This window comes from Haliotis asinina, chromosome 9 (assembly GCF_037392515.1).
Source record: "Haliotis asinina isolate JCU_RB_2024 chromosome 9, JCU_Hal_asi_v2, whole genome shotgun sequence".
Classification (NCBI taxonomy): domain Eukaryota; kingdom Metazoa; phylum Mollusca; class Gastropoda; order Lepetellida; family Haliotidae; genus Haliotis; species Haliotis asinina.
Genome location: NC_090288.1, coordinates 45,369,200 through 45,384,187, shown reverse-complemented (window position 1 = coordinate 45,384,187; position 14,988 = coordinate 45,369,200). Strand labels below are relative to the sequence as shown.

The 14,988-nt window shown below is 45.1% G+C and overlaps 1 protein-coding gene across 1 annotated transcript in view; it reads left to right on the top strand.

Moving 5' to 3' along the window:
- The window catches only part of LOC137297279 (multiple epidermal growth factor-like domains protein 10), a 32,229-nt gene extending 20,431 nt beyond the window's left edge, over nucleotides 1–11,798 (top strand). Inside the window, exons 15-16 of the mRNA XM_067829292.1 lie at nucleotides 10,608–10,722; nucleotides 11,648–11,798. Coding sequence (XP_067685393.1) covers nucleotides 10,608–10,722; nucleotides 11,648–11,798 — 266 coding nt within the window. The remainder of the gene's footprint in view (nucleotides 1–10,607; nucleotides 10,723–11,647) is intronic.
- Nucleotides 11,799–14,988: the final 3,190 nt, after the last annotated feature.

Here is a 14,988-nt window from a genome sequence, read left to right as displayed (position 1 = left end):
GCGCCCAACAACCACGAGACGATGCTACCCAGGATGCCGGGAAGGGCTTCGGCGGCTTTACCAGCCAGTTTATCTAGGCGTTCCCCGAGTTTTTTTATCCAGTCTTTAACACCGCCGCCAGGTGTGGGAGTTCCCCCGCCGGCAGGCACCACAGTACCCCCTGTCAGTGACACCACCAGGGTTGATATAATGAAACCCAATGCAGTCAGAATGCTGGCGATGGTGATCCCTTGCTCCCGGAACAATATCCGAATCCTGTTGGCTAAAGTTGTATCCTCGTTCAGTATTCTATCGATTGTTTCCCGAATGCGACTGATCTGGGATCGAAGCTGTTCACGATTCGAGGAAGCGGATTCCAATCGTGTACGTCTCTCGTCTTCTAAATCACGTAGTCGTTCATTGATACGACGCTTCATATCATCGTTTTCAGTTTCGTTGAGTTTGGTTTTTTCCCTAGCGATGTGCTCGTCGATTTCGTTCAGTTTCCCATTGTTGTTCATGAGTTCTCCACGCACGCGTTTCACGGCTTCGTCTAAGCCGTGCAGTTCCCTTACCAGAAAGTCAAACCCCGGTAACGGTTTGTCCCAGTAGGTGCTCAACAGTTTTTCTATGCTGTCCGAGGCTTCTGTAGCACGCTGTGGTGTCATTTCATCTCTAGTGGTGAGGTGGGATCTGGTAGCTTGCAGATCTTCTTTAACGGCCTTAGGTATTGCACCACCGTAATTACGCATGTTTAGATTTTCACGGATAAATTCGACACCACCATGGCGGCTGGCTAGAGTTGACAAGGCCAGTGGTTTTTTAGTGCGCTTGTCAAAGAGGTAAACCTCTGGTTTAGATGTAAGGCGTAGAACACCCTTTTTATCAATAAAAAAATTATCATAGTATCGACCCTGTGGTTCAACGTAGTTTTTAGAGCTGCTTAAACTTTTGTAATAATCATTTACCGTTGTTTCCAAAAGTTCTTGGTTCAATGGCAAACTAGTAAATGAGGTCTCCTGCTCATCGGATGCCTGGGCACTATCGCCCCGCATATCATCCATAGGTATGTCTTCATCCATTAGTATTAAAATATATTTTATTTATATATAACAATGTACGGCAGAAAATTAGATCCTTTCAGAAGATTGAGAGAGCCACTAGGCGCCAGAGCCGTGCGCCAGTCGGTGACCATCACCAACAATCCCAGCAAGATAGACCAGAATCAAACTCTGCTGGTTAGATTTCCAAACCTTGGTGAGAATGACCTCATTGTACCAGGCACTGTTCGACTGGCGTTCAATATCACGTTGACCTCCGACAACGACAAACGCGAGCTAGTGCGGAACGTTGGTCGAGCTATCATCAAGAAAACGACCGTCAAGATCAGCGGTAACGAGGTGCTGAGCATCGACGACAGCGACGTGTTTCACTGCTACGGGGATCTCTGGAAAAGCGAGGGAGAACGAGTCAATGATGTGTACCAGGGTATCAGCAAATCAACCCGGTCGCGCATAGGGTATGCCTTCACGCCAGACCAGCTAGACAAGCTATCGGACGGTGAAAAGGCCATCGCTCGAGCATACGGGAATCGATTCTGCGTGCCGCTCGACTTCGAGTTGCTCACGGGACACGCGCCGTTTTACCAGGCCGCGCTGGGTGATAGGCTCGAATACGAGCTCACGTTTAACGACTATAGCAAAGTAGTGCGTACGCCGAACGGTGATGAGGCCAGTTATGCCATAGACAACATCTCTCTGGAGTTCGACATGGTCACTAGCCCGGAGCTGGCCAGGCAGGTTCGAAGCCAGTACTCTGGGAAGATGGCTATCCTGTACGATCGCGTACTGAGGCATAGATCAGTCGTGTGAGATAAGAGCGACACTGTGTGGAATATCAACCTGAACGTGCCGGCGCGATCAATGAAAGGTATCCTGGTCGTCCCCGTGGAGGATTACGAGCCATTCCGGAGGGACAGCGAGAAGTTTTTCAACCCCGAGATTGAAAAGGTGGAAGTGACCATCGAGGGCGTGCCCAACCAGCTGTTCAGTCATGGTATGAGACCACACCAGCAGTGGGATGAGATAAAAAAGCTACCAGTGGGGGATTATATAACAAAGGACCTGGACCTCGGCTCCGTGCACATCGGTGAATACCTGACCACCAAGTACGCCCTATGGTTGGACATGCGATCCACGGATGATGATAAACTGCACGGTAGTGGGCACCGTATAGATAACGGCAGCGAAGGGATAACCATCCAGATTACTAAGAAGGCTCAACCCGCTGGTAAGTTGAAATTATATCTGTACGTTATTATGGACGCGCAACTTAATATAGACAATGGGAGATTCGTGCAAGCCATCTACTGAGTGGGGGACACCCCCACACCCCCAACTCCCCACTGACCCACACTGCGCCATAGTGTGCGGGCAGACTGGCTGTGGGAAGACCGTTTTCGTGTTGGATATGTTGGAGGGTTACTACAAGGATGTGTTCGATAACATCGTTATCATGTGCCCTACTCTGAGCATGAATAAAACGTACGCGCGACCTTGGGTGATGACGGACCCGGACGTACACAAAATCGACCCTGGAACACGCCTGCAGGACTGGTTGAAAGCTCTTCACGAGAAATTTAAAGGGGAACCGACGCTGTTCATACTGGACGACTGCAGCGCTAATCGCGAGATAACAAAAAAGAGAGACATGCTATCGTACCTGGCCTTCTCCGGCCGGCATGCAAATTACAGCGTCTGGGTGCTAACGCAGAAGTTCAACTCGGTGTTGAAAGACCTCAGGGAGCAGACGCGATGGGTGGCCTTATTTCACTGCAAGGACAGGGATTCGTTCGAGGAGTGTTTGAGAGAGAACGATGTGATGAGCAAATTAGAACGGGAACGGGTGAAGAAACAGCTCGCTGAAACTAAACACGCTAAGCTCGTGCTCAAGACCGACCAACCAGTAGCATATATAGTATGCTAAGCAAAGCTAAGCAAAGCTAAGCAAAGCTAAGCAAATGCTAAGTATAGCTATGATATTTGAAGTGTTTGTCGTGTGCAACTTAACCTTCATTTCTCTGTGTTTTGTCTGCATCGGGTATTATATAGTTAAAACTAAATCTTACTTGTTATATTATAAGATGGAGTGTGAGGAATTGCTCGAACAGTTGGTACCTGGGGGTGTGGGGGGTACCCCCACTGGGGGTGTGGGGGATTCCCCCAAGCGAGAGAAACTGGTGGCGTTGGCTGTTGGCGGCAAAGCCAAACATTACTTTGGAGACTACACTCCGGATAAAATTCACAAAATGTCAGCCGAAGAAATCGATAAGCTGTACGCTAGATACGAGTCCCGGCTCGGAGCAGAAATGACAAAGACAATAGGATCGGCTATGACCCAGATATACACCGGTATTGTGTCATACTTCCTTCCCATTCCACCAGAGCGCCGACTTTACCTGTGGGAAGACCTCGAGAAAGACCCTTTTATCGAACACGCCGTGAGTTCTATCAGCTGCTATACCACAAATATGGTATGTTGTTGGCTCCAGTGACGGCGGCGATTATCACGGCAAAACATTGTCAATTTGAGAGAAAGAATAATAATAATAGTATAGATGGATGCTGCACAGGAAACCCCAGTGGGGGAACTGAGGGAAACCCCTCCCGAGGTGACGGTGGAGACCCCTTCACAGGAACCAGTGAGGGAAGTGACCCCAGTGGGGGTACCCCCAACAGTAACCAGACAGAAGAATCCTAAGAGAGTAGCTGCCGGTAAAAAACGGTGGTGTAACCAACATAAAGTGACGAACCCCCGACTGTTGTTGGCTGTAGGCGTAACTGCTGCCTTGGCTATCTCGTGGTTATACGTGGGGGTACCGTCCCACAGTGAGCCCCCACCCAACAGTGAGCCCCCCACCCCCACTGTCGACCCGCATATCATGTTATAATTTAAAATATTTTTATATATACATAATGTCTGAGGGGAAAACGTTCGTCAACGACGCATACCACGCCACAGTGGTCGCCAGTCTAGCCGTAGGGTACGCTCGGTTGACTAAAATGGTGCTTAAACAAGCAACTATCAAGCTAGATTTCAACCTGCAGGATATGGGTATGCTCATAATGAACCTTGGTATGGCGATGGCCACAAAAGACATCCTAGTAAAACAAGGAATAATACCTGATAATATAATGAAATAAATATAGGGATGGCCACGATAGCTATGATGGTCGGTGGGGCGTTAGTGAATGCCCTGGCATTTTCCGGGAGTAATTTCCTCTTCTCGAAACTACGAGATGATCACGCGGCTGAAATACAGGAAGAAAGGAAGCGGCACGATCTCGCTACTGAGAACTTACAAAAGGCACAGGCCGAGTACGCTAAAAAACGCCTCCAGAGGATCGATTTTATTAACAAACAACTCCAGCGTGAAAACCATGCCGTTCAAACATTCAACGATGTCGATGAAGCAATGAAAGAATACTACCTACTAACTGGTAAACGATTGGAACCGCTCAATAAACCCACACTCGCTCAGTACTACACACCATCCAAGGGACAAATGAATCGTGAACTGGGCTTCATAGTGTTGGGTATAGCAGCTACTGCGTTGGTTGCGAAGCAATTAAATTAAATACCTATATAAGTAAACATGAGACCCGCTCCATACCGATGCGAATACATACTTATGGGGAAGACCGAGGCCTGTGGTAGGAAATGCAGGAATCAGGGGTTCTGTTGTTTCCATATGGGAAGTCCTAACTACACGTGTTCTGTGTGTGGTATCGGGGTTAAAGGACACTACTGTCTATGTAAAGCTCACGGAGCGAACGTAGTCAGACATCAACTCATCTACGAAAATAAAAAGGACTACATAAAAGAACGTAGGCGACTGCTCAAGATAGACTCCAAATAAATGTTTTATCAAGGGTTACCTCCCTTTACTGTGACCCAATTAGACATTGGTTATGTTAGGTGTAAACACTATGACTACTGTGCGCGAGCTCAAGCGGGTCGCAAAACAGAGAGGTGTGATCGGGTATTCTCGAATGCGGAAGTCAGCATTGTTGAGATTACTAGGGTTAGAAGCCCCTCCTACAGTAAAACAATTAAAAGCTCAAGCAAAACAGCTTGGATACACGGGTTATTCAAACCTGGGGAGAGCCGGGTTAACCGCATTGTTATCACATGCCCCCGTAGCACGTCCCACTGTAAAACAACTGAAAGCCGAGGCACACGATTTGGGTTTAGGCGGGTATTCCCGTATGAGAAAACCACAGCTTGTAGAATTATTACGACAGAATAAAGCTATTGACCTACAGTTCGTGCGCACTGAGCGCGCTGTAGGCAACTATTTGAGAGGTTGGCGCATGCACGTTGATAGAAACATAGACATTACAGATATCAAGCCTCTGATAGCTGATAAGGTCAACCAGGAACTAAATAACCTAGGAAGTATCAAGTTTCAGATCACAGTGAAAATGTCGCTCGATAAGCAGGTTGGGAGTACCACTGAATATGTTCAGCCTTACTTCCGAGGTAAACAAGAGGTCGTCACACATACAGAGACCATTGACGCATCAATCGATACCAGTTTTCAGCAGATACGAGAATACCTAGAACGCTACACACACTTGGGGTCCGGGTGGGCTGTAGATAAAATCGATAATGTCTATCTAGACATAGCTAACTACGTGCCGTTCAGAGGCGGGTCATACCTAGCCTTGCCTCCCTACTATAGGAACAAACATGCCATAGTAAACGTTAAGAATAGAGGAAACGAGTGCCTGAGGTTAGCTATCAGGTCAGCCTTATTTCCAGCTGACACTCATTCAGATAGGCTTTCTAGCTATCCCCAAGACGATGGGCTCAACTGGGATGGTATAGATGAACCCACCCCCATATCCCAGATCACTAAAGTAGAAAAACAGAATAATCTGGCTATAAATGTCTTTGGGCACGAAGGTAACACAACAATAGTACACAGGGTCAGCCCGGTGAAGGATCGCCAAGTTATCAATATATTCATGATCCAGCGAGGTGACAAGTATCACTACACATGGATAAAACACTTTAGCAGGCTGTTGTATGACCAATCGGCACACAGAGAAAAGACCCACTTCTGTGAACGATGCCTACATGGCTTCACACGAGCTGATTTATTAGAATCCCACCGGGATGATTGTCAAGGTGTGGGGCAGACAGCCATACGAGTCGACATGCCTAAGGAAGGTGATAATATCCTAAAATTCAGTAACCACAAGAACCAAATGTCTGTGCCTTATATCATATACGCCGACTTCGAAGCCTTGGTGGTGGGGGATACCCCCAGTGGTAGCTTCACCGAGCATAAAGCCTGTTCGTTTGGATACATTGTCGTCCGTTGTGACGGGGAAACGAAAGCTCCGGTAGTGTATAGGGGCCCTGACGCGGCTGAAAGGTTTCTAAAGTGTTTGCAGGAGGAAGAAAAAATTATTAGGAATGCATTGTATAGAATCGCTCCCATGCGTATGACCCGACTCGACAGGCTAGCTCACGCTAGTAGCACTAACTGTCACGTGTGTGACTCACCACTTAACGGTGATTCGGTGAGAGATCACTGCCACATAACTGGTAAGTATAGAGGCGCCGCTCACAGCGCGTGCAACCTCAAGCTTAAAATCAACCCTAAGACAATAAACATCCCCGTTGTCTTTCACAACTTGAGAGGGGACGACTCACACTTGATCATGCAGGCCATCGCGAAAATCGATGGTAATATAACGTGCATCCCCAACAACATGGAGAGATACATCTCCTTCAGCTTAAACGGACTTAGGTTCATTGACTCGTTTCAGTTCCTCCTGTCGTCACTCGACAGTCTGGTCAAGGCCAACAATACCTTCCCTATCACCGATCGATACACAGACGCCGAGACTAGACCCCTGCTTATGAGGAAGGGTGTGTACCCCTATGAGTACATGGATAGTTGGGTCAAGTTCACCGAGACCAGACTACCCCCTATTGACTGCTTTTATAGCAAGCTGAATGAGAACGAGATGATTACTCGCACGCGACTAACGTATGGAATAAACTGGGTTGTAAGAACCTGGGTGATTATCACGACCTGTACTTGAGGACAGATGTACTGCTGTTAGCCGATGTGTTTGAGACGTTTAGGCGGACGTGTTTCAAGCAGTATAAACTCGACCCCGCATGGTATTACACCAGCCCAGGTCTGTCGTGGGACGCCTTGCTTAAAAAGACCGGAGTTAATTTAGAATTGCTCACAGATTACGACATGCACCTATTCATTGAGAAAGGCTTGCGAGGTGGGATTTCCATGGCATCCCAACGATACGCGAAAGCAAATAATCAATACGTGAAAGGTTACGATCCTAACAAGCCAACCAATCACATTCTCTACCTCGACGCAAACAACCTGTACGGCTGGGCCATGAGCCAGTATCTACCTACAGGGGGATTCGAATGGGTACCCCACGTTGATGTTATGGGGGTTGCACCAGATTCGAACAAAGGGTATATCCTCGAGGTTGACTTAGAGTATACCAAGGAATTACACACATCGCACAACAGCTACCCCCTGGCCCCCGAACGTATGAGGGTTAACCCAGACTGGATGTCTGAGTACCAACATAACTTGTTAGGTGGGCGTGTGACAGACGTTGAAAAACTCGTGCCTAACTTAATGAATAAGACCAAGTACATCGTTCACTATCGCAACCTACAGCTGTACCTGTCGTTGGGTATGAGGCTGACCAAAATACACAGGGTGCTCATGTTCGACCAGAGCCCATGGATGGAGCCCTACATCAGAATGAACACAGATCTACGAAAAAAAGCCACCAGTGATTTTGAGAAAAATCTCTACAAGCTCATGAACAACTCGGTGTTTGGTAAGACTATGGAGAACCTGAGGAAACGCGTGACCGTGAAGCTGGTTCGGTCGAGTGAGGAAGACAAGCTCAGGAGATTGATAGCCAGTCCGGCATTCAACCGTAGTAAGATATTCACAGACAACCTGGTTGCCCTACACATGAAGAAAAGCCACATAAAATTCAACCGGCCTGTTTACGTGGGGATGAGCATCCTCGATTTATCCAAACACCTGATGTACGACTTTTACTACAACGAGCTCAAGAAACAGTACAGCGACAGGTGTGAAGTGCTGTACACTGACACGGATTCCCTGCTGATGGAGATTCGAACCGAGGACGTGTACGAGGACATGAAAAAACACCTCGATTTATACGACACCAGCGACTACCCTAAGACCCATGCCATACACAGTGCGGTAAATAAAAAGGTCCTAGGTAAGATGAAGGACGAGTGTGCTGGCACGCCCATAGCCGAGTACATAGGTTTGAGACCTAAGATGTACTCCATACTGAAAGCCGACAATAGTGAGATCCGGAAGGCTAAGGGGGTTAAGAAGTATGTGGTGAAACAACACATCAAACACGCCAGATTCAAGGAAGCCCTGTTCAAGACCCGTACCTTTAGGCATAAAATGAACACACTTAGAAGTGATGGACATAAGATATACGGACTGACTATAAACAAGACGTCCCTGTTGCCTATGGACACGAAACGTTGGATAGCTATTGATGGGATAAACACATACGCGTATGGACATGAAAAAATTTGAGGCTATTTACTACAGCCCGCGTGGGTACAGGAAAGGAGCTAGCGCAGTAGATAAGCTAGCTAAAATAGCGCGAGTACCCCCGGAGGAAGCCAAAGCGTGGCTTGAAAAACAAGCCCTGTGGCAGATCTATTTGCCGGCACCACGCTACGTGCCTAGAAGGAGGTTCGGTATTAACATACCTAATAGCGTTCACCAGGCAGACCTACTGTTCCTACCCCACGACAAGAGGTACAAGTATGCCTTAACCGTAGTGGACGTAGCCAGTCGTTACAAGGAAGCCGAACCCTTGACCACGAAAGATTCGGCCCAGGTAGCCAGAGGATTCGAACGCATATACAAACGCAGCCCGCTGACGTGGCCAACAGAGCTGCAAGTTGACCCCGGACGGGAGTTCATGGGTGCCGTGTCACAACTGCTAGCCAAACACGATACAAAGGTCAGGCGTGGCACGGCCGGAGCCCATCGCAGCCAAGCCATAGTTGAGAGATTTAATAGGACTTTGGCTGAGCGCTTGTTCGGCCATCAGTATGCTAGGGGGATGGTCACCCCTGGAAAACGATCGACTGAATGGGTCACGAGGTTACCCAAGGTGGTGTCGGCAATCAATCATGAAGTCACCCGTCTCACCGGTAAGAAACCGGCAGACGCTATCAAACTAAAATCAATAGTTGCAGAGTCGGCCGCTCCATTGCATGGGAAGGAGAAACAGATACCAGATAGGGCCCTAGTGAGGTATCTATACCAGCCGGGGGAACACGAGGGTGATAGCCGTAAGTGGGCCACCGATCCTGTATGGTCAGTCAAAACTTACAACATAGATAAAGTGGATATGAAAGCCGACGAACCTAACTTGTACTACTTGAGGGATGGGCCGGGTAGGGGGTTTGTAAGAGAAGAATTATTGATCGTACCGTACGGCACAGTGTTACTTCCTACCAACACACGGTAAACATGACATAGGCACGCCAACTTTTTTGTAGTAGGGGTAATAGTAGCAAGAGCTAAGGGCCCAACCAAAGCCTTATTTAGTAAATAAGGCTTTGTAGAGACTTTTCTTGAAAGTGGTCCAGAACCCCCATTGTATATACTACTATTACCATTTATTCATTCATTGTCATTCTCCATGATTTTGCGTCTGGCACGGCCTCACGCTGCACAGAACTTTCGAGTGAATATATGTATTTGTATTGTATCAGTATATTCTAGTTCTTGCAGAGACACTGTTTCCGTATTGAGCATGGAAAAATATGAAGCCCACCTATAATACGAAGGGGCGAATTGATGTCTAAAACACTCAGAAAATGTTGCTCAGTATAAAAATGTTTTCTTTGTTTACATTTCTAGCAAAGCGCTGTTATGATCACAACGTTCGTTTTCACCCCAATATGTTCCGTTTTCTTCTACCTAGTCACTTCCTATCACTTCCTGTGATCAAAATCAGGTCAGACTCGAACCATATAAAAAGACAGGTTGGGCACTGAGCGAGTGGTGCCTGCTTTCAAGTGACGGACGTCAGTCCACGCCCCTCAGTTGCCCTCCGTAGGACGACCCTACCCTGTTTGTTGGTGACGTTGTACTTAGAGATGGACCGAGACATAGTAAAAACTATATGTGCATAAACCTTGGTGTTGCGTTTCTCTATGAATTTATGTATGCTAGTACATGAATGCAGTGTTTAGTTAATTCGGTCGTCCGCCCCCAGGACCTCGCATCCTGCAACGGACCTAGCGAGTGGAGCGCCAGAGCTACAACTTTCCAACATGGATGTGACAATGATATTCCTTCTGTGACTCACTGTTCCTACTTCCGGTGTTGTTTCAGGGTTTACTTCAGCCACATAGTATTGTACTTGGCGACTGACCGTGGCAGAAAATCCATAAATACAAATTTCAATGCACAATGACTGAGGTTTGTTATGTCTTTTGAAGTAGTTTGTCTATCACGTTGTTACATGTTTCCATTGCAGTTGATAACCAACACTCCACCTTAAATTCCAATCAGCCAAGTTCCTATCTCACGACATTAGCAGTTGCAGTTTCAAGTGGAGCTGTCATATTGATAATTGTCCTGGTGTCTTCTCTGTGCAACAGAAGGTGAGTATAGACGTGTCTCTTATCAGTACTGGACATTTATTGAATAGGGTTTACAAAATGTTCTCATGTATTGCTTTCAACATCGGTAATACGTATTCAGATTATTCAATATTCATTATTATGATATCCAAAACAAATGCCCCACCTCTAAAATATCCCCAAATGCATCTATTGTCTTTTAACTGGTTGTTGACAAACCATTTGCAATCATGTTTCCGGGCTATGTCTTTAGAGAACTGACACTGGAACGGCCAAATTAGATCCATTCTTAATTATAGATTTTGTTGTAATTAAATCTCACCCTTTAATCCATATCCCATCAAAACCTATTATTTATCAGTAAAATATGCAATACAACATATATGGAATACAGAAATTGTGGGCCGATTCAAAGTCTTTTGATTTTCAGAATATGCATAAGTGTGAGGAGCATTAGAAACAATATCGTGAGCAGCCAAGGAGGTTAGATGAAGGAGTAAGCATTAACTCCGAAACGTTGTGTTCTCATATAAAGAAGTTGATATCCATAAAATCTTCATTCTTATGCATTTCACTTCTAAATGCCCTTCAAAGACTTGAGGTTAGAAACGTTATGGGGAAGACAGCAAAAATCGAATTACTTTTCGTTTTCACGTTTTATTTTTTCATTGGATTTGACGAACCTTTTCTCCATGTTCATTTTTGTTATGACTGCGAGAAACAACGTGTCATTCATGGATATGACACAGTTATCCTTTGTCGTCTTTTGTCGACGACACAGCAGGTGGCGTCCTTATGTTTTGCGAAAGCTGTGACCATTTCTAGTCGGTGCTAAAGTATATGAGTCTATTCAACTAGAAGCAGATTATCTAATCACACGAAAGTGTTCCTCTCTGCTTTTACCATTGCCTGACATGGAAACATGGAATTTATCATTTGCTTCCAGGCTGAGGAAGACAATACAGGCGTTAGAAACCACACGTGGAGAGCCGTATGCTGATCTGGATCAGGCAACAATGGAAGAAATGCCAGAGCCATGTTATTCAGAGATAGGCGATAACAGAGGTGACGCAAAATACATGAATTCATCCGTGTGATAAAGACTCAGTTAATGCTGAATCACGATAATCTTGTATTCTTAACCACGGTATGCAGTCCTTACTCTACAAATTATGTATCTAGTGGAGGTTCGTACCTGCGCCATGACTTGCTTTCGCTTTGTGACATATGAGCGACAAAAGTGTTTCCATAGCTCTGCTGGCCAGCGGGGTCGATAGTACGATTCTGTTTGTATTATGTATGTATGAATCACTATCTAACAGTGATGATGCTGAAAACATGCAAAGCTGGGTTCAGAAGCATGTAGTAGAAGTCAAATTAGGAACCTGAGTTTTGTAAATGACAATCCTTCTCCTTTCTATCATTAAACTTTTCGAAATCTTGCTGTGGACTTGGATATCTGTATCCTTATGCATAGATCTAAATATCACAACGATGTTCATTTATTCGATTTCGCTGTGATGGTTATTGAACCATAACATATTGAAATACCTGAGGCTGGAGTTCAATTTCTCCTGCAAATTTACTTACTAATTCACGGGTGCGGGCGCGGTGGGCGTGCTGGCTAAAGCGTCAGGCTAGTGATCCAGCAAGCACTAGTTGCATGAATATGTGCGCTAGGAATAAATATCCTCTAATAACGTCTTGATATATTCCCGGATTTTAAAGAAGGTATTATTTTACATAGCATTTCTCAATAAAATTCAGATGACATTTGCTGTCTTTCATTGCCCTCAAACTAGATATGATAACTATACCTATGCTCACCATCGTAGATTGATGCTCATGCTGTTGATCACTGGTCCAGACTCGATTATGTAATGGGAATGTTGCTGAGTTCGGCGTTAAACAACACACCAGCGAACCACCAAACTATGGAATATCCAAACCAGTTTGGTTTTGGGGGGGTTAAAATTAGGTCCTCACTCACCCAGGCTTGTCCTAACCTCCGACGAAATGGGTTTGATGGACAGGCTAATATCCTATTCCAATTACGAAAATCAATTATCGCGATGACATAAACTGGGTTGTCTCCCTATAGACTTTTCTAATATTTACAAAACACAAGGGGGGACTGACACGATATGTGTTGACTCGATGTCGGAACTTTTGACATTTTACTTCATTTTATATGCAAGGTTGTATCTGCAACGAGATCATCACTAATATATATTGAACAGCACGAGAAACGCATGTGTGGCTTTTTTGTCAGTTTACACAATGAACGTTCCATAAACACAGTCGCTTACTTTTTTAACATTTCATTTTTTCGAAACTTTCGTTTCCTTTGCTGTTTAGTATTCGAAACAGTGTCGAACCATTATCACGATATCGTCACCAATGTTTGAACAATCATTTCAGGATTGTTTGAGAACGTGACAGCTGGTATACGAAAACACACATGACATCGTCTAGACGACGTTTAACATCGCCGTGCCAATCAGTGAGTGAATGAGTGAGTGGGTTTAGATTTACGCACCTTTTAGTAATATTCCAGCAATGTCAGGGCTGGGGACACCATGGGCTTCACACATTATATCCATGAAGGGAATCGAAACCAGGTCTTCGGTTGGCTTGACAACTAGGCTACTCCGCCACCCCAGTTACCCAGTGATATGAAGCTTGCACTCTCATGGAAAAATACATGACTTGGCTGATGCATGTACATGTAATAGTATCACTGATGATTCATTATGTGATTCACTGGATTGTCTGGTCCAGCCTTGATGACATACAGATCGCCGTCATAAAGGCGGAATACAGCTGAGTGAGTGAGTGAGTGAGTGAGTGAGTTAAGATTTTACAGTAACGTCGGCAATATTTCAGCCTTATGGTGACTAAAACCACGTTATGATTTCATGATGATATAACGGCAGCTCTATTTTTCATTAAGGAAGGCAGTTGGGTTGGAAAGACTGGAAAGACTGCATGTGGTAATGCCCTGAAAAATAACGTAACCGTTATTATAGCTAAAACGGGTAGATTTTTAAATGAAAATAAAAAACAAACAACGGAATGGATGTTGAAGCATTTACTGCTAACGGCAACCGACGGGGGTTACTGCTCCACTTTTTACAAGCATGGAAACATCATAGACTAAAACAGATGACGTCACTATTGAGCGTGACGACATTCGACTTTGACCATGCTGCCAACCGCTATTTTGTTCAGTGCTAAACAACGTTGGTGGTTGGTGGTAAATGTAACGAATGTGAGTCGGACACATCGTCAATAATGAACCCTCGTTCAAATGAGCTGTAGGTGATTGAACTTCAACAGCTGAGCTACCTATGACGTGACCTAACAACGGACTAGATGATGACCCGTCGTCAAGCTATATTTGAGAGCATGAACAAGTTACAGTGGCCCGCTCATCTCTGATAAAAACTGCGGGTGTTTTGAGAATCGTTCAATCCATTTTAGTTATAAATAAAGGCAAATAATGAAACAATACTGTCAGCACAGCACAGTAAACGCAAACAGAATATCACAGATATTAGTATAAAATAAATAATTAAATCTAAATTAACATTTTTACTATAGAGTACAAGGTAATTTAAAAACAGGCCAACGACTGACAAGAACTGAAAGGATATCACCATACGAGGGACCATGGGGATTTTCTGAATGGTCCGTGCGGCGTTAAACAATAACTAAACCAATCTAACCCTTATAACTAGCTCTGCACAACGAGTATCCCACAATGACATTCGTTCCACGTCTAGGACGAATACGTGAGTGAGTTTACGCCGAGTTTGGCAATATTCTAGCAATATAACGGCGGAGGACACCAGAAATGCGCTTGACACATTGTACAAATGACAAGAATCGAACCTGGGTCATCGGCGTGACCACTAAGCTTCCCCGCCGTCCATATCTCACCGAGTTATTGGTGATGACATATTACACCTTTCTTGGATTTCTCTGTCCAAATATGAAAAGACCATATCAAGAGGATACCGTATTGGCTAAAAGAAAATCCCCGATGAATAGCTTCTGAAAGGTGATAATCCTCCATGCTGTATCTTTTTTCATGACAGAATCACAGGCAGGACCGTCCGGCTTGACTGTATCCACTGGTTTCTTGTACAATTAGTAATACTATACATACTCGGTGATGTATCTTGTTTGTTAAAATTCACGTGAGGGCAAGGAAACATGACATACAATACGAAGAGGGTGTCGTTTTTGGTTGCTGCTTCATGAAACGCAATTACAAGGACCATG